This window comes from Phaethon aethereus (assembly GCF_964289735.1).
Source record: "Phaethon aethereus genome assembly, chromosome: 26".
Lineage (NCBI taxonomy): Eukaryota > Metazoa > Chordata > Aves > Phaethontiformes > Phaethontidae > Phaethon > Phaethon aethereus.
Window position 1 is genome coordinate 1070551 of NC_138602.1, and position 23349 is coordinate 1093899.

The 23349-nt window shown below is 42.8% G+C and overlaps 1 protein-coding gene across 2 annotated transcripts; it reads right to left on the reverse strand.

Moving 5' to 3' along the window:
* Positions 1–8925: 8925 nt before the first annotated feature.
* On the reverse strand, positions 8926–23308 carry MBD3 (methyl-CpG binding domain protein 3; the record flags this gene model as incomplete). 2 transcript variants are annotated; one of them, XM_082010941.1, is made up of 7 exons in its annotated part: positions 8926–9115; positions 10377–10554; positions 11041–11131; positions 13781–13918; positions 15664–15823; positions 18448–18504; positions 23253–23308. In XM_082010941.1, the coding sequence occupies 7 exons, from the start codon at positions 23306–23308 to the stop codon at positions 8926–8928; spliced, it is 870 nt and encodes a 289-aa protein (XP_081867067.1). The 2 variants fall into 2 exon arrangements, with proteins under 2 accessions (XP_081867067.1, XP_081867068.1); XM_082010942.1 differs by lacking the exons at positions 18448–18504; positions 23253–23308 and adding an exon at positions 21352–21392.
* Positions 23309–23349: the final 41 nt, after the last annotated feature.

Here is a 23349-nt window from a genome sequence, read left to right on the forward strand (position 1 = left end):
CTATTCTGCTATGAAGACCATCCTTTTGTAGATCAACCCCTAAAGCGAGGATTACTCAACACATAGGGGGGAACCCCTCCACACAACAAACCAAAAAACCTCAATTATCCATTTGTTTAAATCACAGCACATTAGCCAAGTGCTATAAATGGGACCCAAAGTTTAGGCGCAAAAAGTACTTTGTGAGAACTATTGTAGTTGCTCCTCTCACTCTTCAGGAGATCAAACTCTGCTTTCTGCACTGTTCTTCAAGCACATGCAAACATCATGCAAAAAATACAAGCTTTGAGCACAGCGCACAAGAGGTGGTGCAGCTTGGAGAATTATAAAAAAGTCCTTACTTGTGTGTGGGAAGGCTTAAGGGAATATTTCAGCACATCAGGAGCTGAATCACTGCATGTAGGCGGAGCCAGACAGATTGACAAGATCTGTAACTTGAAAAATGACCTAAGCCTGAGATCAATCATCTCACAAAGTAGCTGACTTAGGGAACAACCTATGGAGGCAGCTCGAGGTGATGAGACTCAATGGCAACATGACACGCAAAAAACTGCATTAGAGGCACATGCTACAACTGACCAACCATTATATAAATCAAAACATTGGCAACTGTGATCCTCTTGGCACCAACAGGCCAAGCAGTCTTTTTTCTATTACCTCTTAGTATCACCACCACAATGGTATCTTAACAGATTTCCCTACTACAGCAGCACATAAAAAAGGCACTTTGGGGGAAGCCATTAGCAAACATCTTTTTCATGGATTAGATTAATGAAGAATCTAGCTTGCGGGTAATGACTTCTGAGAAGTTGTGGAGCAGCCACTTGACGGAAAACTTAAGAATTAATTGCAGATCAGACAGTAGCATGAAAAATAAAAGATGCTACACAAAGCCTTCAAGTTTTACAGCTCTTCAGATTGCTAAACCCCATAAAATGTGCTTGATAGGCTAATCCAGGACATAGAACTGGACTAAAATTACAAACAAAACCAAGTAATAACTTTTGAGTATTCATCTGCTTCCAAAAGCTCAAACTTGGGTGTTTATCAGAAGACCTGTATTTTGTATATGCAAATGAAATCAGATTCCTACAGCTAAGCAGTTCCTGAATTTTGCCACTAAAGACAAACCATTTAAGAGGTCCTTCATTGCCTCACCATTCCAATTCTGGACGGTCTCGAACCAGTTCCATTTGTGACTCTGTATGGCAAGAAAAATCCACTAAATGTTAAGGGGTTTACTTAATGAATTAAATAAATATTAATTTACCATACTCGGTAAATATTTTTTATTACTAGCAGTTACTGTTACATCAGTACTCATCAATACTAAATTCAATTGCTAACCAATAATCCTGACAATTTCAAGTGCAATTTGGTGGGTCTGAAGTTCAAAATGTGGGTTGTTTTTTTTTTTTCCCCTCTCCTCATTCTCATAAATGCTCCATCACTGTAAACATCATTTAGCAAATGCTGTTCTGTGCTGTTCTCATATGGTCCAGCTAGTCATGGGGTCAAACTGAAGGGTAATGGTTTTCCCTCATTAGTTCAAGGGAACAGAGCTGATCCTTGCTAATCTGAGAACAAATCCAAGTTTTTGGTTCACTACATCCCATACAGAACATTATTTTCTGTGCTGCAGAATTAGTACGTCACCTTCCCATGTTTATCTGTACACTTATTTAAAGCAGGGAGCTAAAATATCCAACACTGGGAACCTTGACCAACCACAAAGGAAAAGCCTGTTATGAAGCAGTTCCAGCGTATGAAGAAATTTCTGTTCAGAGTGACAACAGCTAAGAATATGCATTTTACTTGATCGGGAATAAGTGGTATGATTCAAAGATTTGCATAGGCATCTGGACTCTTGGAGATTGTTCTTATGGACATAATCCCAAATAAATAGGATTGTCTGACTGGAGAGTTAATCCTGAAAAATTTACTTTTTCTTCATTAAACAAATATTCTCCCACCCCTCCCCCTGTAAGCATGTTATCCTACCTCCTTTTCGAGGACCAGGATAATTAGTCTAGATAGAACGGGCTCTCTTTAAAGCAAGACAAAAAGGACATGACTCAGAAGCGCTGAAAGACTAGTTCTCCTTTCAAATGTTCTGCTGTATCTACCTCCTGCAAAGTAGTAAAGAGTAGGAGTGGAGGAAAAAAAAAACCAAAACACAACCAAGCAACCAGGTATAGAGTCAGAAGGAAGAGCTGAGTGTGTAGGTAGGTTATCAGACCCCAGGAACAGATCTGAACTGAAAGCAGCAAGGAATCCAGGTGGAAACGACATGGCCACGTTTCCTTAAGTGCAAGACTCTGCATTTGAGGTCCCAGGGCCTTTCATTTACAATGGCTGCTCCGAACCCCTAAGTGCTGCTGGGGAGCCTGGAAGGAGCCACCGGGTTGGGCGTGCTGCTCTTTCACCAGAGCGAGCTACCAAGGGGGTGAGTTGCTAAAATACATTCCCACGCACAGAAGTGTCACGGTTGCCACAGAGGTAACGGTCAATGGCAAACAGGAGGGAAGAAAGGCAAGAATATATGTGATAATGATCTTAAAAGAACAATTGGAAGTTGATAAGCAGGAGGCAAGACAAAGTTATACTGGGATGAGTAAGTATCAGGTCAGGAAATTTAAGGACAGAAGTTTAGAAGCAATATCCATCAACAGAAATAAGCCTGGAAAGAAAGCTTCAGGTGAAGAGCCTGTCTGTTTCGAAGGATGAAGTCTTAAACCAGCGAGACTGTAGTATGTGTTGTGTAGCCATATAGTAGTAGAGACAGAATGACCCAGCAGCTCTGCAGAAGGTACAGCTGCATTAGTGGATTTAAAGTCTTTTAAAGAAAATGTATGGATGCAGCCCGGAGCTGTGCAGCTGGCTGCTTTTCACGGGACTGGCACAAATACTAATTTGATGCAACGAAAACTATTAACTGACCGGATAGCTTGCTGCCTCTTCCCTCTATTCCTCAAATTACCACAGCCAGCTTGAACAAGATTAGTTTTCAGCAAGACAGCTGCAAAATACATGTAACATTTTTTAAACCTTCACTCATACTCACATTCAACATTTTCTCACTTTATAGAAAAGAGCAGCAGGACAGTCTCTTAGAGCTATAAAGCAGCAAAATTGCCTCGACCCGTAGCTGATAAACTAGCATTGATGAAAAGCTTTCATTCAGCAGAGTCTGCCTTGTACACAGTGTGCACTTTCAGCTCCCACAGTAACTAAAATGTGTTTTACTGATGAAAATACATTTCTGATGTGGAAAGTTAATTTCAGCTAGCCTCCTTTCACATGGGAAGCAGGACAAGAGTGTACATTTGTCCATGAATTCTAACTTCAAAAATATTTCTCATGTAATATTTTCATGTTTTCGCTGCGAGAACAACTCGCAGCCATGACACCAAAGCCTCCATACGTGGGGTTTAACATGCCTCCATTCCCGGAGCCCACCATGTCACTCATGGCTGCTTTCCCTTCCTGACGTGCTCGGTTTACAAGCAAGAAAACTCCTCCCTTTTCTTGCTCAACAGCCAGTTCAGCAAGTTCAATTTCAGATGTGAATCAAGCTAACTTTTCCTGGGCAGAAGCCACCTACAAAAGCTCTGCAGGCCAAATTCAGACTGTACCAATATCCATGCAAATTCGTTATTTTTATTGACCGCACAAAACTTCATCCAATTAGAATTCAGTAAAAATAACACTGGTAATAGAAACAGGGAGATACTTACATTCCCTTCAACTTTGTTAGTTTTGCAGCGGAGAAAAAAAATTAAGCCGTCTTAATGGAACAGCTCCAAGACACTTCGCACAAGATAAAATCAGAAGTTTTAAATAACAAGGAGTCTCTTTTTACAAAGCTACCTTTGCATTTCGGGGGTTTTCATCCTATCTACCAGCATCAACAAAACCAGTCCATTCCCCCATCTCACCAACCAGTGCCCTCTAGAATTAGTCAGGCTGCTGTTTCCAGATAAAACAAGAAAAACCTGACTGAGCATGACACAGCATAAGAAATGTAGATCTTCTGAACTCAGGTGGTATGTATCCAGAATTACATTGTCCGTAGGAAAAGATGCAAAACCTTAGCTGTACTGGACAAGATCCTACCCCTTAGTGAAGCTGTATAAGAACCGTCAAAATACACTTATATATTGTCTCCGAAGAGGATTAAACTATATCAACATAACTATCTATCCACAGAGCTTGGTGCTACTGTTTTAGTAGAAAATAATCACAATAGCTTACCAGTACAAACAGTGTGCAGGACAACCCTAAGACCATTTCACATTGCAGCTCCATATTATATACATTTATAGTATTTGAGGGCATCAGGAAGGTGTCATTACTATCGATGGAAAGAATTACCAGTTTCAAAAGCATCCCCTCGCTAATACTTCTCCAAGCAGATGAACTTGATCTCAGACCGACCAACGGACAATGCCACTGTTAATACGTTCTCATGTAACAACTGCTGTATATTAATAAAAGGAGAGTTTTGCCTTCCACTCAATTACTTAAGTATGTTCTTTACTAATCACCTGCTTAAGAAGATACACCTCATGTAACAACGGCTTTCTCCATCTTCAACGTTCAACGATGACAGACCACTACATGCCCATCAGTCACATCCACGGCAGTAGGCTGTGATAAGACAAACTAATCCAGTTGTTATTGCAGCAACATGAGAGAGACATCAGGCTCATTTAAAAGGAATATTTACTTACCTGTCTTGAAAAGCAGGTAAAGTTATTTTAAGTTTCTTTAGATGTGATAGGAGGCCTGGGCCCCTTCTTGGTACTTTGAACAATCAACTCCTTGGTATGAATGAAAACATTAATGAACTTTTTAAAGGACTGAAGGAAAGAGAGCGAGCTGGACAGGGAAAGTAGAGTGGTGAAAACAAAAGAGTTGGCACACAAGTTGGCAGCAATTTAAACTTGATATTCAACACATCAAAATATTAGTATCAACACCTCAGTCATTAAAGTTCTGGTGCTACTTATGCTTACAATGTATTTAGATTCAAATAAACGTAAATAAAGACATCACTAGATACTAAACAAGTTTTTAAAACGAAACAGTGTCAGAACAAGATTGCCATGGTCAAAAGAACACCTCTAGTATGGGTTATAAACTGCTACAGTTGAGATTCAAAGGACCATATCAGCAACTTGCCTGTTCGATGGGACACAGGAGGACTCTGCAGCAAGAACAAAACAGCTTTCCACAAGTTTCACTCTGTATTCCCCTCTGCTGGGTCCCAAATATCAAGACCCAAATCTCAGAATGGAGCCCACAACAAAAATGCAAGAGCCTCTCTGCTGAAATAACTGGAAGGGGCATAGCACAAGAACTCCAGGTCGGGGCTTGATGAAGACTAGAAGAATCTCTACTTTGTGAGAAACATTTAATTCAACACAATGAATTACAAGAGGACAGATTTACAGAATAATAACCATAACAGACTGCTCAAAGGAAAATAATGTTCACTGACTGCAATACCAGGTAAAGTTCCCCAGAGCAATACCTGGTAAAGCAGCAGCAAAGTACAATTCAGTCTTCTTGCAGTACTCCAAATGAGCAATATCAAAGAATTTTTTTATTTTCAAATCTTTAAGAAAAGAGTTAAGATAGTATCAATCACTTTGGCATGGGATATTTTTCAAGGAACTTCAACCCATTCAGATCACTAAGCTGAACTACTCCCAAAGGCTATCACTTTCCAGGCAATTCCCCTGGTCCCTTGCTGTCGCTGCTAATCATTCATACATGATAAAGGCTCTGGGAGCTACTTTCTTCCCCAAGTTTTGGGATACCAACAACTTGTACAATTGGTTAGTGGCACAAGATTTCATCCACCACTTTATATTGTACTTTCAGCTGAGACATCCATGCATGAATTATGCAACGGATACCCTAAGACTAAAATAACTTTTGCAACCTAGTCAACACATTCTCCAAGCTATAAACTCTCATCTTCCTCCCCTCTCCCTATCCTCCCTCCCCAGATAAATCCATTTTTAGCTACAAGTTACCCCAATATGCTCAGAGATGTACTAGAAGAGACAGAAGAATCAATGAAGGTACCCATGGTGAAGCCAAATACTTAAGAACACATTAAGGCAGGTTTCACATCGTTTCATTTTTGGACACAAAATGCTGGTCACTTCACTGCACATGCAAATAAGAAAGATTTAATACTTAATAAAAAGCTTTAAATTCGTTTTTAGATATCAATTATAGAAAAATCAACCTTTTTCCTTTCTTGTTTTAAAAGAGGTCAGAACATTACTGCACACGAAAGCAGATGTGTAGACACACCTATTGGAATGGATCCCCCTTCCCTCCACACACACAGAAACAGAGGTCAGGGTTCTTGGCACCAGAAGAGAAAGGAGGAAGTTTTCCTCATTGTCAGTCAGAAGTGAGTCATCCTTCCATTCTGAGTTGAGAAGGTCCTTCTGACCGGACTTAAACCAAAGCAAAATATTCCACAGAGTGGGTATATTTATCTTCAAAACTCTATTTGGCTACGCTCGGACATACACACAACTCCGTATCAAAAACGTGCACCATAATGCATTCAGTGTGGTGCTGGAACTAACTAAAAAAACGATTGCCATTGATCTAAGACCAATTCCTCAAGTGTTACTTCCCCTACTAATCAAAACCTCAGGTGGAAGAGGCACTGGCAGTTCATCTCTGAGACTACACTTCCAGGACCAATGTGGTCTTGCGAGGAAAAGGAAATTCAGTGACCTGAATTGACACATGGAATGACAATTCACAACATAAAATGACCTCCCTACAGTCTGGTACAAACAGGTAGCCTACAGCAGAGTAGCCAAGGAGTGAAACAGCATCTCTCACTTGTGTTACAGATAGAATTGTTTCTATGGGTCATTGTTAAAGGTACTTTGATAGAAAAGCTTAAAAATGTATCACCTATGACTGACCCACAATAACAACAAAAAAAGGACAGGAAATTTGGTTCCTAGTATTTTCCCTCCCATCATTTTATATTCCTTTATTCCCTCCCACTTTTGTATTCCCAATTACCCTACCCCTTTAGAAAAAGGAAGGGGAGTAGAGTGTAGTCAAGTTCCATCTTCAAAACTACCCAGCAATTCATGAACCATCAGCTTCTCCACGTTTCCTGAAGCGTACATCAAAATGCTCATAGGTACAGTTGGAATGTTGGTGCAATTTACTCCCGCAGACACTCTTGGCTTTGTAAATAGTTGTGCTGACCCTGCTGATAGGGTTTATACTGGGAATTCTTAGATGGAACTCCCTAGAAGAAAGAGAAAAAAAAACCTTGTAAGTCAGTAAGAACTTTTTATATCTTTATAGCAAGTGAGCCCTTAAAAGAATAAGGCACCATTGCCATTTCTTTATCTCCTGTTTTTCACCTTCAGCAGACATTTTTTTCTAGTTCTTTGCTGTTGCCAGACCTTTGTAGTAGAAAAGAATGCAAGATATTCACTGTCCAAATAAAGCTACTGTTAATGATGTGGCAAAACAGGAAAATAGAGAGCCCAGATATAAGACGGTATCTCCCAAAGGCCAAACAGATTTCACGTTATAATCAACCTTCCAGCTTGAAGGATTGCTTAATATAAATCACTCTTCCTTCTACCTGAAATACAGCTGCCACTCCCTCCAAAGGAGCTTTTCTTTTCTTTTCTTTTGCTATTCATCTAAAAATTTTTTTCCCCCTCCATGTTCCTGATTCTTGCCTCACAGGCTCTGGAGTCTACCTAATGAAGCACCCAGGGTATTGGCTATCCTATTTCAGTGACAGAATGCTAATTGCTTTTCTTAGGCTAAAACTTAAAACGATCCAAAATTAAAATCAGTGAGTTTGGTTTTCATCTCACTGCATGAGCTCCACTGACGATACTTACACAGTGCTCCTGGCTAGGGTTACATCAAAGGAACACAGCAAGGAAAAATTCTACTTCGTAGCATGGCGCACAGTCCCTATCTAGTGCAACATACAATATTTAAGGAAAATCCTGTTGGTGTATCTTGACTTGGCCTTACATACCTGCTTTTTTCTGCATTGCTACACAGTAACGATTCATTATTCAGAGCTATTTTGGTTTACAAAACAATAAAAAAAAAATCTAGTTGCACCTTTAAAAAGTTCCACCGCACAAGTTAAAGACAGACATACACGTGAGAACAAGAAGCAAGCCCTTTGTGAGACTTTTAAGGGATGCACAATGTAAAGGCACAGTTCTGTGAAGCTTGTAGTTACTACTGTTACACTATCTTAAACTTTTCAGATGTTTCCAGATTTTGGATATATACATTCTTCTGCCACTTTCAGTTTATAAAGTTTTTTAGCAACTTCCCTCTTTTGATGGTCAGGTTGCCTTTTTCTAACTTTCTACAAATATTATTTAAAAAACTCCACAAATGTGCTCTCTAATATACCCTGAACAAAAATGCGTACTAAAAATGCAAAAGTGAGAGAAGGCAGCTGGCAGGGGAAGAAACTGAGTCCATAAGATGGCAGCCGTCCTTTCTACCCAGTGTCCCCTTGCCTATCTTAGGAAGTAATAAATAGATGGGGGGGGAAAAATAGGCATCACAAGACAAGTGCATTTTTAAGAACGATCCACTTTCAAGACAGAATCCTTCAAGCACTTACGTACACATTCTGGTTACACATTTAGCGCATCTGACACAGACACAAGGCCCAGAACACTCCCTGAAAATGCAAGCACTCACCCCACATACACCCATCAAAATATCTGATTTTTTCCTGAAAGCATGGCTACTACACCTTTAAAAGTGCATGCTAGAAAGCAAAGATTTGTCAATAATACTAAGATTCCTCCTGAAAACATTTGTGCCTTCAATGAAGTCCAGTTTAAGCTGAGAAAGGATGCTGTCACATTACCTGGACTATACATTCTCCATCTCCTGGTCATGGTCCTGCTCCTCCTCCTCCTCGTCCTCTTCTTCTTCCTCGCCTCCTTCCTTCTCCGAAGGAGCTTCCCCATCTCTTGCTATTTCCTCTACATGGGCAAGCATGTCAGCCATCAGGGCTTCCTCCAGCCTCTTTCGCACCTGCTGCACCAGTTCCTCTTGCTTCCTGCCCCAAATCAACAAACACTGACATCAATCCTCAAAGCTGCCTCTTGCAAGGGAAAGGAATCTTAAATCCCTCATAGACGAAGCTGGGCAGAGAAGCATGGGTTCGAAAGAAACCTCTATAAGAACGGCATTGTAAAAAAATTGCCTGGTGTTAAGTGAAGCTGGAAGAAACACTTTAAGAAGTTGTCCAATATTTTCCATTACAAGTCCTTAGCACTGATTGTACCATTTTTAATTCTGGCTAAAGTTTGTCTAATCTAGCAGCTGACAAGACTTTTGTTTTTTTAATTCCTAGTACAATAGGAATTTAAATAGGAATTAATAGTTCCTATTAATTTAAACAAGAAAAAAGTCAACCTACCCTGCTCAGATTTCCAAAAATGACACTGGAGAAACCTAAGTTTCTGACCACTTTAGTCTCTTTGCTCATTCTCCTTTTGAGTCACAACCTTAAATTTTACAGCTCCTTTTCTGTCAATGTCATAGTAAAGAAGTGATCACCAATCAGTGGCTCATGGGGCTCCTATTTCATCTCAGCCACAGGAAATCGTAAAGTTATAAACAGACCATTTTTCCTGGTCATTCATGTATAAATAAAGCACAAAAAATGTCATCCTGTAATTCAAAAAGACTTATCAGTCAAGCAGTCAAAGTACGTACTAACCTTAAACACTGTTAATGAATGCAAAATACCGTGCTTTCAGGTTAGTGTCTTTGGTATATTCAGTTCTCTATCAATTGCTTCAAGCTGAATTTGACCAGTCTTGATTTAGCAATATAATTCATTACTGAAAGCAAGCAACATCTAAATAAATTGCATCCTTGTTCACTGCCACCACAGCAGTTAGTGCTTTTATTTGGACCTGTGCTGACACAGTAAGGTGAAGAGAATCGAATCACACCATTCAGGGTTTCTCCAATCCCTCCTTCGCTGACAGGTGCCTTAATCAAGGTTACTCAAATTCAGACACTTTTTTCACTAAAAGGAGACATATGCTAACACGAAAAACAAATACGAACCTGAAACCTCAGGGTAACTGAGCACGGTCAAAATAAAAAATAATGGGCTTTAAGTACATGCCTGTATAATGAGAATTTTTTTCTACTCTACTGATAGAGGTATTCAAATTAATTCAGCAAGCCATAGTGCTCCATCAGACATTTAAACTTGCCATTGAGGAAAAAAAAAACACCAATGGTGGGGTACCATTTTACCACAAGAAACTTTGTTCCAGGACAGTAAGGGATATTTCTAGTACCTAATATCTTCATCTGTCACCATAAATGCTTTGCAAAGTGGCTGTGAGGTATTTAGCCAAACTCCAGGATTCTTCTCTACGGCCGCAGACAGCTGTCCCGTGATAGGCATAGTGCTCGTGTGCAGAGCACTAGCTATAGCAGAGAGAAGGGTTTCGTCAGTGCAACCAGGTCCAACGCCTGCAAGTGGGAGGAAAAGCAATAATCAACATTGCACAAGACAAAGAACAGCAAATGAGGACAACAGGCATTATTTAAATTTTAATGGCAAAGCATGTACTATCATTTAAAAAGCTAACGCAACATAAATCTCAGTCCTAGACACTTCTAATAGCACCTGTACAACTCTCTCCAAGGTATTTAAACCTAGATCAATTCCTCATTCTGTTACACACAAAAAAAGAAAAAAAAAAATTGTGAATGGAAGCTGTTTCCATTCTGCTTCTGGAAAAATGAATAAAAGAAAGTCAAGCAGCTTTGCTTCAGTATCTCCTCAAGACAAAGGGCACCGAGCCTTCCAGCCAGAATACTAACAGTTCCTGCTGTAGGAATGGTCCACAGCACTGAGGAGCACTGGAGAACAAGGAGGTCAAACACAATAACTTCAGATCACCGCTGATTGGTATCAAAATGCCACCCCTGGCATTAAGGGCATACTCTGATTACCTTGTAAACCTTTTGGAAGGTCCATTGTTTTCACCAGCTCCTCTGCAATGTCAAAAGCATTCAGTCCACTTAATTTCTTCTCCCAGAAGAGCTGACATCAAAGAGAGTGTTTATTGGCACAAAACAGAAATGGAATTGACAAGTACACAAAGCACCTGTTTACTACTCAAGAGGGAAGAACGCTGCTGCAGACAATCCTGCACCGCATTTACTACAGAAGGGGTCTGCCATGTCTGACAGCAAGGAACAATCCGCGTTGCTCATCAGTCCCACAACACCTCTGCCCTGATTTGCTGCCTTGAAAAAGACTTTCTTTTCTTCCAGGGACTGGTACTTTCACTGTTTCGAACAGGCCTGCTGGCTTTCATCTACGCGCATGTAGCATGGGACAGCCTTACACTCCTACTCCTGTCTTGCTGTCCCACATATAGCACAGAAGTTAAGGAATGCAAGAGTTGTATCCAAACTCTTCCCCAGGTAAAGCATTATTTTATTCCTCTCTAGCAGTTCCTCATGAGAACAACCATGTCTAGTCATCTGCCATATTTTGAAATCACAGGTTCTCCTCAAGCTTAAGACACGTGAATGCATGTTTTGGAGGGAAGTCAGAGAGTTTACCTAGATACACCTTCAACTCTAAATCTACATGTACAAGGATGATCAATGAATAGCTGGAGTAGCGTTTGTCTTGCAAGACAGCAATTTTACCTAGGTTTTGAGAAACTAAGAATTTACCCCAAACAGTCCACACATGTGCCCTTTTCATGCCTGTCAAAATCTGAGTGCAACCTCCATTACTTTTCCAACTACCAGCTCCCAAAAAGGGGAATAAGGACAGTCACAGCCAAAACACATAGGCTGGATATTCTCTAGCCTATGGCTTTCAAAAAGGTGAATTGTAAGCCAGCGCATGATGGGACTTAGCACTGCTTTCAAATTGTGAAGAAACATCTGGAGTTTGCTGACCAGAGGTTAAAATATATTGCATAATATATATTGTAAAATATATTGTAAAATGTTTTGAAGCTGTAATTTAACAGACTCTTAGATGTATAATGCAGAGAAAGACACAAGAAAGTCTACCCTATTCTATGCTATATACTAGAAAATTAAATACATAAACCAATATGTGTGTGTATATATATGTTATACAAACAGTAGAATTTTTTTATATATACATAAAAACCTCTAAAGGACCTTCTCAGAAAATATACTCCAATGTTGTCATTAAAAAAAAAAAGGATTACATAAGGAACGCGCAAGCAGAGTCTAGGAAGCTGCATTACAACAAGTAGTAGTGTGAGCAGTGAAACTACCCAGGTGACTTTACAACATCATTGTGCACTGGAGTTGATCTCTGCTGTCTAATAGATCGCACTCACACATCAATCTGCACTATCTGCACTCACATATCAACCTCTTCCACAACAGGGGTACAAATCTCCATCTAGCTCGTTGTTTTGCATATCAATGTCATATCTTTAGTGTCCTCTTTCATTGTCTTAACTAGCCAAGGGGTTTACAGGAACACCACCACCACTATGAACACACATGCTCTACTTCCTTAGGAAACCATGCTAAAACCCTACCAACCTGTTTAAAAAAAACCAAAAAAACCCACAAATACCACCCCCTAAAACAAAATCCATTTCAAATAGAACCTATATCACGCTTCAGAAAGGTAGTTTTTAAGTTTGAAGGAAAGGTTTTCAGTGTGAGAGGTGGGTAGTTTATAGGGTATTTTTACATTTTATTGAAATCACCTTCCCTCTTGGAATGATATATTTTAATTCCACCAGACCTGCAAGAATTTAAAATGTACTGATAACTGATACCGATGCCAGCAACTGAACAGACTAATGAAGCTGAACATCTAGTTTCCAAAAGGTATAAAGACGGACTCACTACAGGAGAGGATTCACAGAATCCCTGGTGTCAGCTCTGCAGAAGCAACAGGCTGTCAGCTCTAGGTAATATTAATGAAATGAGAATGCCTTCCAAAGGCTGCTTTGAACAGGTACATCTTATTTCAACAGTGCCCAGCTTCAAAGCCACACTTGTCCTAAGCACACTTTTTGCATCCTTTCACTAGATTAAGTTAAGCTGAAAGGTTTCCTTTAATTTTGGTGCATTCTCTTGTTCGCAAATACGTAGTATGATAAGAAAAACACTTTGATTTTGTATTAATAATGACATTCCAAGTGAATTTATGACTTTATTCATACAGGTAGTTAACTACTAATGATATACGCATCTGAAAAAGACCTGTGCAGGGGGTACAATCCCTTGCACTACATCACAAACACCACATTGTATGTGGTCTGTACAGGAACAGGGATTTCTTGAAACACAAAATTCTTACACAAGTGGAATATTTGAATGCAAATGTCCCCTGAAGTGGTTATGACGTCTGTCTAGATTTGTAGATAATACTTAATTTCAGCATTAAGGAAATGAAGGCTTAACTAAAACGGAATTGTAATTTAAACAAAGGTTGGAGTCTAGTTATAAAACACAGTGCAGAGAGCGTATTAACTACATATTGGAAATGGCTTTTGTTCCAATTTTGAAAGCTGGGAGCACTGTAAGTTATTGTTTCTGAAATATCAGAGACTTCAAATTGCCAGGGACTATTTGTTCAGCAACACAAAATTAAAATAGATTATTTTGGGGCCCTCCCAGCAGCAAGACCAAGAGTTTCTTAGTTCTGGAGAAGAAGCTACTAAGCTGCAAGCCTTACCTGCCGGGGCTGGTCCACAGCTTTCTGAGGATCACTCTTCACCTTATTGCTGGGATGGTTTGTGATCTTTGTGACAGGTTGTTTGAATATGGAGGCTGTCTGCCTGACAGGCAGTGCTGTGTTCAAATCAGGCTTGCCCTAAAAATTTCAAACAAAAGGAAGGGAAAAAGCCACAAAAGTATTTTCAATTTGCTAAAATGCTACTACAGCCATAAAGATGTACAGCAGGAAAAAGAAGACTTCATGGACTTGAAAACTCATCTGATCTCAAGCTATAGGAGTTAGACTTCTAAAAATGCGTAACTACGTTCAAATCTTGCCTTACACCTATCAAAATTAAATTAGTTTTCCACTCTTTCACATTCTACTTAACATACTAGCCTCCTCTCATTCTAGTGTATACACACCAGTTTTATGCCAATTTTGACAGAATTTACGAGTCAGAACGCTGAGTTTGCACTTTGACAAGCCACCTGTACATAACTAAAACAGAAGGTTTCGAGACAATGTTTGTAATTAGAAAAATTATGATGTGGATTTAGAGACCATTTTGTGAATCCAGAAGCTATTCTAAACCATTCTGTTTAAATCCAGTTGTGGACACCAATAAACAAATCAATACAGCTGGAAGCTTGATAGCTTTTTTTACTTGCAGTTCTTAACAAAACTCAGTTTTTAAACGGAGGTCAGAACAATCAAGTTTTCACTACATGACTGCATTTTGTGTTAGTGGGAACATAGGAAGACCGTTCCTCATTCCTGAGATCTAACATGCGACTCTTGAAATGGCTGTAGGACATACTTTGTTCTTGAGGATGCAGACACCGCATCTGCTTAACATATTTATTCATGAGATGTAGAAAAGATGTATTCAGGACAAATATAATTCTTAATGAAACATCTGTGTGCTAATCCATTTATAAGCCAATGATAACTATTCATACATTTATTGAAAGGTTTGAGCAGAATTTTTAGCCTATGAGATGTATGTTAGCTGCTGGTCTCTGCAGCAAGCTACGCTTCTTTTAAAATATCACTACAGCACCTAGCGCTGTAAGTAAATGTTCCGACGACTCCGATGATGATGATTCTTGACTAGTTGACATATTTAAAAAATAAGCGTGTTTAGGTGAAGAGACATAAGCTTTTAGGTTCTGAAAAAGCTTTTAGCATCTGATTCATATATTTAAGAATGACTCGAGCTAATCTACCCAGACAGGCAAGTATACCAATGTCACTGTAATCTTGACTAAACCTTAACAATCAAAACTACCAGGTGCCAAACACAGGCTCATTTATTTTGTTCTACAAATAGGCCTTGCCATCCTCTTGCCTCTTCATCTTTTTCCTCAAAACACATCCCCTCCTTAGATCGATTCCAGAGCTGAGATATCAGCCTGGCCTACAGATTGCTCCAAGGACTCGCTCCCGGGAGGCTGCATTACCTCTGCATCCCTGCTGCCCCATGCCACTCTTCCCTCCTCCCCAAACCAAATGCAAGAGCAGAGCAGAGCTGCTGCACAGCCACAGGAGTCAGCCAGAGATTTGGAGCTCTGGAGGAGATCGTGCTGGAGAAGGCGATCTCGCCCTCCAGGCAGAAGAAGAGAGAAAGATATCGGCCCTCTCTCCAGCCCTTCTGTACAGAAGATTTAGCAGTACCGCAGTACTCTTCCATGGTATCAGTACCCTGGAAGAACCCGTGAATTGCAGTATTTACCCAACACCCCATAACAGAGATGTTGTTATCTCATATAACTCCAGTTTCACACATTAATTACAAAATGCTTAATTTTCACGCAATCACAGATACTGTCTGGGATGCAGTCTGGCCAGTACAACAGCAGACAGGAAGGGGAAAGCTGCCACTGCATCTTAAGTCTTACTTTGGCTTGGTTGGAACAGTCATAACGCATCCTCTGTCTGTTCTTGTTCATTTTATTCATCAACATTTTTCCTGTGCGGAAGTCAAAAGTGCTCAGGTCCATCGAGCTCCCCAGGTAGCGTGCCAGCTGGGGCTTGCTTCGGAACTTTTTACCACTTGGGCTGAAAAAAAACAGAAAAGAAACAAGGAGGGAGAGTAAAACCCTCTGGACTTCAATACCAGCACTCACTGCAACTCAGGAGAGGCAGGTTTAATTTCCTTCATAAAAAACAACATGTGCTGAACTTCCAAGAATGAAGCTCACATTAACCACTGAATGGATATTATTGCTTTCATATCAACTCCTCCTCACGATTACTGTGGAAGAGACAAATTAAGTGCAGACCAGGTTAAAATGGTTTTTACACATAAAAAGGTATTCAGAGCTGGTATAAATGAACATAGCATAATTCACACAATAGCTGACGTGGGAGATATCAGCACAGACGTACTTATCACTCAGTTGTCTCAAATAATAAATGTCCCTTTTCAAGCATAATTTCTCCTTGCAGGAGCGTTACGTTTGATAGCACCACAAGCATCTCCTTAGACTCCTTTTTCTCCCCCCTGAATAGTGCATTCAGGTTTGATTACAAGTCTTCGGTAGCATTCTAAACACTTAACTTCAGGATTACACAGTAGCAAAGAGAAAGAAAAGAATTTAACTGCTCACAAGCTTCAAAGCAAAGAATTACAAAGCTTAAGTGATGCAAAGATAAAGGTCAAAACCTTGGAAAACTTTCCATTAATGGCAAAACGGAAGAGAGATTCTTCTTAAACACCTGGTTTCACAAGAAAGACTACAACCTAGCAAGCAGGCACAAATTACTCCAACTCCTCGTTGTTGTTTGTTTTTTTTTTTTTTTAAATAATATAACCTTTTGTACTACTACAAAAAGCACTGCTAGGTAAACTCTTTTATTTTTTATGCATAAAGCAAAAAATAAGGCAATGTGTTATGACTGCAGAGTAGAACTCTACAGACAATAGGCACAAAGTATTCTTCACATTCTCATTTAGCATCATAACTACACCTCTTCATGTCCTTAACACTTATCATACTAAACACAGGTTAGTTGGGTGAAAGGCATTTTAAGACCAAAAATACCAGTTATCACTCCACCGCTATTTATCCATTTTCTTCTTTTAAAGAGCAGTTAGTACTTTTTTTTCAGCCGTATTGCATGGAAGCGGGGTGATCTCCTCCCTAGCCTACAAACACCCTCTGCTCTCGATATACCAAGGATCTCATGTAGAGGAGAGATGGTCCCATCCCAGCGAGACCTCACTAACCAGCTGCCCACTGCACACAGTGGTGGCCCCCATGAGTTCAACAACTCAATTCAAAGTAACTTCACAATATCCAAGTGATGACTAGAAGCAGTACCTACATATTAGAGTCCCTGTTTTTTCTACTGAGGAGGGAAATGGTATGGATGCAACTTACACCTGCCAGAGACAAATCAATGCCAACGAGGTTCAAATGCCTTCGGAGGACAGTTGGAGCTCTGTGATTAAGGTTACCATCTGGTATTCTTGAAGCCAGAAATGCAGGCTACTTGTTGCAAGGTTTCTACTTGAAGGCCAAGAGTAACTTGAAATAACATAGTTGTCACAGGATGAGAGGAAAGAAGCATTACTAACTATTTCAGCAGCATAGACCCTGCTCTGCCACAGCGGCAGTGTTCACATTGGTAAGATACTAACAACATCTCTAAGGTCTTCTCAAAGGAAAAAAAGCTTCAAGGAAAAAGCCTCTTTTCAACATTATCTGCTCCCTTGAAGCCTTTATTAGGGGAAAGGCCTGAAAGAATAGCATAAACATAGAATTTCTAGTATGGCTGTCCCAATTAGCAACTGGCAAACCAATTAGTTCAAGTCAGACTGTGTATGCAAAAAAAATATTCAAAACAACCAAAAAGAACCAAAGTAGTAAAAACGCTCAAAAAACTGAGAGACAAGATTAATATGAATTATACTAAAACTGAAATCTGAAAAAGTCAGTCTCACAAAAGACTTACAACTGAAAGGTTGTGGTCATCCCACACGCAGCATCTGCTTAGGAAGCTCCTGGCCCTGATTGCTCCCAAGCTGCTTATCCTGCCCCGTACCTACTCCCCGCCACCACTACTACTCAAGCATGAAAGCATTCATGCAAAGACACAGTTAACCAGGCAGGGAAAATAATCCCTCTTTAGAGAGTAGGGAGAAGAGAAGGAAGCACTTTATAGCTGGTTATTCCTCAGCTGGACCAGTTCACTATGGAGCTACACAAACGCTCAGGCCAGAAGATGACATAGAGTAGGAATAAACAGATAGGAACAGAGGCTGGGTCCAGACTCAAATTGTAAACCACTTTTTAAAAATGTAAAAGGGAGTTATATGCCTGAATCCAGAAAGAGGAATAACCAATGCCAGCAGCTTTTAGGCCAGTGCCATCACTGCTGTTAGTGAAGCCAAGAAGAGAAACTCCTACTATATGAAGAATATGACACTGCTTCCTCTTCCAAGATCCGCAGCTTCAATTTATGGTTTAGTGCCTTAGTGATTTTAAAAATAACACATTACAGCAAAATGTGCACTTAGAAGCGCAGCATAACTTCCAGAACAACAAAGCCAGATACACTCAGAGACAGTATTTTAAATTAACATAGCCCTTCAGCTTTTTTGTTTAGTATGTGTTCCAGTAATTTTGCAATGGATCTGAAAAGCTGCTCAAAGTCCACACACATCTAAAAAAACCCACCTGAAATGACTCAGGGTCCTGTCTCTTCCTGGGGAAGCTTGGCCCAAAGGAAAAGCACTGAAATGTTCAGAAGAAAAACTTTTATTCCGATTATGTCTTGAAAAAGGCAATACCATAGCAAGCTTCTCTGGAGTAACGGCAGACCGGGGAGCAAAGCTACAACTCAAAGCTGACAGTAAACTTGCTCAGTAAAGACAAACAGAAAGGAAGCGGCTGGTGTGCTCTGCAGCCCCTGGGTCCCTCTGGCAGGAACATGTGTAGTAGGGCACAGCCATTGAGGGCACCTACAGACATCTGAGAGGGTCAAAGGGCAGCCGAAAACCCACAAAACTTGAGCAGTGGGATTGCTTGCTGCACATCACAAGGCACAGAAACAGTAAGCCAGCATTTATGAATTCTGAATGTTGTTAAAACGCTTTTGTGCCCTTTAAATATCACAAAATACGAAATGTATCTCCTTCCACCCCAGAGCAAAAGCTTTGCTCTGCACTCCTGTTTTTGATATACAAATATTTTGAGTGACCCAGAAGGGAGACATCTTGGTACAAAGCTGCAAAAACCTCTTCTAAATAATACTGCAGGCACCAATACCGCGAGCTCCTGAATTAAGGTCTTTCACACATCACATTATGAAAAGCAAGGCAACTGTAAAGTTGCAAATGATTTTACATGCTCGTCCATCAAAAGCTTCAACGCATTATCTGCTCGCGCAGCCTGTCTCAGACTAACAAAACGAAGCCGAAGAGGACCGAGGGGTGGTATGACCAAACCCAAGCTACCCTCCTTCGTTATTTGCAGACTTTTTGGGCGCAGATTAAGCTGAATGCGTAGCAGACTACTGAAGGGCCAGGCGCTACCAGGTGCTCGCTGCTCTCCATGTGCAGCTCACCCTTTGTTTCCTGCCTTATATTCTTAAGGAGAGACCGACTGCAAGCCCAGGCCCTCTCCCCTCCTCCCTCATTACACAAGTCTCCTCCCCTCCGCTCTCCCCATTTAGCCTACGCAGGATCCACACAACTTGCAAAGCAAGGGACAAAAGACCAAAAAAAAGAAAACCCGAACAAACCCAGCCGTTGCCTGCCTTGTAAAGAAATGGAGATAGGAACAAACTAGGTAAAAAGGGGTCATCAATAGCATATGCCCAAAGCCTCATTTCCTTGGTGGAGGGTGACTGATATAATGCAAAATGTTGTTCCTTCTCCGTTCCAATCGTGCCTCCCTCCGCTGCACTTCTCTCCCCAGCTCTGCTGCAGCCGCGCCAGGGGCCCTTCGGGTACTGTACGTCCCCCAAAACTGCTTCCTCGGGAGAGACGCGTACCCTGGGACACCTCACACACTGCCACCGTTGGTCCCCCTTGCCCACCGCATCGTCACGTTATCCCTGGCTGCAGCATCTGCACCGGGTCCTGCCTCTGTGGTCCCACGTTCAAACAACTCTGTTCTCCGGGGATAGGCTAGCACAGGCCCACTCGCAGCTCTCACTGGTGCCCATAAAAACCACCAGTGTGAACAAGCAAGACCAGGTGGCTCCTCCAGTTGCCATAACACACCCCACATCTTCCCACATCCACGCAGCAGCATCTCCCCATTCCTCCACAAACAGGTGCCCTCAGCTCTGCACGGAGCAGCCTCGGGGGACCGAACTGTCCCTTGCCACCGCAGTCGTCCCAAGCATTATTTACACGCTCACGGAGCGGCGCGTGAGGGATGCTCCCTGCCCCACAGGGCAATGGGATAGTCTTTGTTCAGTAACTTGGGCTCCAACCACAAAAACAACCCAAAAAACCAAACAGACCTCCCACAAAAACAAAACTACCCCAAAAAACTTTGATACACACAATACACAGAAAATCTTTCAAATTTCCAGAAGCACCCCTCCCCTAAACAAGAACTTGAGCTGCAGTCCCGTAACACAGGAATGAGCCCAAATATAACCAGCCATTTTTATAAGGCTCATCTCAAGCATCCTGAGAGCTTCCCTGGGGGAGCTGTGGGTAAAACAGAATAACCAAAAAAGAGCAAAGTATGGTCTCAGTAAAAGCATTCTCCTCCACAATTTTTCTGGGGGAAAAAAAAGAAAGTATACAGACCAAAATACACTTGGGGGGGCGGGACGTGGCATTAAAGAGTTTTCTTCAACTTTTTACATAGGTGCTGCATAGGTAAAAAATTCACAACAAAACAAGCTTCACCCAATAGATCTCTTAAATTTTCCAGAACAGGATGTTGACAACTCCTTGAAGCAGAGACAAGCTGTGATCCCAAACTTCTCAGACACATGGTCATCAACCCTTAAGCAGAAAAATACTATAAAGAAAAGTCACACAAAGCAGCACTAAATTCTCCTTCCCCTAGGTGGGAACACAGAGCTTGAGGAGAGCTTTTGGAGCCACAACTCCCTCAAAGACAACCTGCCACTTTCACAAAACCCCTGATACACTTCCCTTCCTGAAATTCTGCATCCCTGCACTTTTCCTGCTTGCTCTGAATTTGGCCCACAAGCCCCACCACATCAGCCAGACAACCTCTTGGGTTTCCCAACTCTTAAGCCACAGCCAGACAAGAGAATGCACTCCAGTTAAAAAAATTTCTGCACAATCAACAGCTGGTAAGCATGAGGTTATAGCACTGTTTCTGAAAATCTGCCCAGGGACTTACACCTTGAGGAGAGTTTAGTTTCCAGCCAGCAACTGGCTCACACAGACTCACATCGTGCTGAACATACTCAGCACAACCCATTTGTCTTGTCACCCAAAGCAAAACTCATATATGACAGAAACCTTCATGCAGAAAGCATGCGCTGCTAGTCCTTAAAGCTACAAACGAAAACCTCCAAATAGAAAGCACAGGAGCCCTTAAACAACAGTTTGGAAAAGCAGTAACTGCCACCCCACCGCTGATCACCTTGGCTCACCATTAATTCTCAAGGCTGGTTATCGCACACGAGAGCGCTCGTTTCAAAACCATACATGCAATTTTCCACAAATGCTTACTGCATCTGTACATTTCGGGTAGCTGGACAAAAAAAGTCATCCAGGTAAACAACAGGCAGAAATAGCAGAGGTATTAATAAATTGCCACACACGTATTTTCCACTCTGAGGTAATGCAAAATGCAACAGTAACCAAAAATTAGTGCAGTAGGGCCCTATTATACCTTTGATCTCTGTTCAAATTAACATAAAGGGAAAATCCATTATAACTCGGGAATAAAAATACACTACTTATCCTCTCTCCCGCTCCTTTTTAAGTTCAGCTCTGAGACCGCAACTTTACAAATAAAATAAGTTCTTGGAAAAACAGGGATCTTTGAAGCTTTCAGCTGCACCTCCTGTAGCTGCTGCCGGTGGTCTTTTCTCCTCCCCGCAGACTCCAAGCTGCAGTGGTGGAGCCAGCACTTCCAGCTTTACGCTCTCGAGGATAATCCTTGCTGGTTCACTCACTGCCCAGCATGGCATGCTTTTCTCACAACCATCATCTGATTTTAAAAATGAAGCCTAACACGTGCAGAAGCTGATCGCATACACTTTGCCGACTGGAAAGGCCCGGTAAGGACACCTGGGTAAGTTCTGCTATGCACTTCCAGCTCCCAACGGAACCAAGTTTCACACATCACCTCGTGGGTGCACTGAGGCTGCCTCTTACGGGTGCAGGAAGGATCCATATGGCCCACCTACAGCCATATGAGACATACATTGATATTAATAGAAATCCTTCAGGCAGAGCAAGCAGCTCCCCGGCCATATGCTTCCCCCAACAGCAACACTCACAGGAGGATGCACCCCGAGCCCTGCCCCGGGGCTCTCATCTACAGCAGCAGCCATCGCCGCAGGCAGGCGAAAACGCCTCTGTCTTCACCCTACCCCGAACTCCTTACTATACAGAAAAAGCAGCTAACAGAGCCCCAAGAAGGCAGGCAACCACTCTTGCCGATACCCTGGCTACTTCGCAAACACCGTATTTATTTGGCATTGAAAAACAAAGTAAGTTGTATTTGCTAAGCATAAGCCACTCTGAAGGGGCGAGCGGGGCTCCCGAACGGCCCGTGCCCCCTTCCACGGTCTCCTCACCTCAGGGTAGGACGCTGACAGCAAGGCGGGCTGGTGCCGGAGAGACCCCCGCGCAAGTCCCTACAGCACCTACAGCCCTGCCAGTCCTCGCGGCACGGCCACCTGTAGCGACAGGCAGGGCTGGCGCCTGTCCCGGCCCGGCCTCCCCCCGCTGCCGGGAAGCGTGGCCCGAGCCCCCCGCGGGCCCGAGGCAGAGGCGCCGCGGCCCGGCCGAGCGCTCCCACCTCTTCCGCTCCATGGCGGCCCGGCCCGGCCGCGGCCGCTCCCTCCTGGCTCCGGCCGCCGCCTCCCGCCGGCTCTTCCCGGCCGCCGCGCTCTCCTCCCGCCGGCGGCTGTTCCGCGCACCGGCCGCTCCCGCCGCGGCGGAGGCTCCTGCCCGCCCCGGGAGGCGGCGCTGCGGACGCGGCTCGTCCCGGTCCCGCCCGCCGCCCTCCCCGAGCGCGGCCTCCGCCGCCGCGGGCGCCCTCCGGGCCCTGGCCCCGCTCCGCCGCGCCGCGGCCCTCCCGCCTCCTGCACGCCGAAGGCGGCCACCCCGCTCCGCCCGCCCCCGCGGTTCCGCTCCCTCCCCTTCACCGCTCCGCCTCCCGCCGCGGATAGATCCCTCCGCCCGCGCACGCCGCGGGGATATAGTCCCTCCCTGCCGCCTCGCTCGGCGGGAAGCCGGCCCCGCCGCCCTCTCCCCCCGCCCGGCACCCACACGGAATCCGCGCTGCCCCCGAGATGCCCCCGGCCTTACCCCAGCGCTGGGCGCCGCGGCCCCCCCCGGTGTCCCGGCAGCGCCGCTTTGGGCATCTTCCCCCGCGCCCGCCCCGGCCGGACTGGCGGCTCGGCCC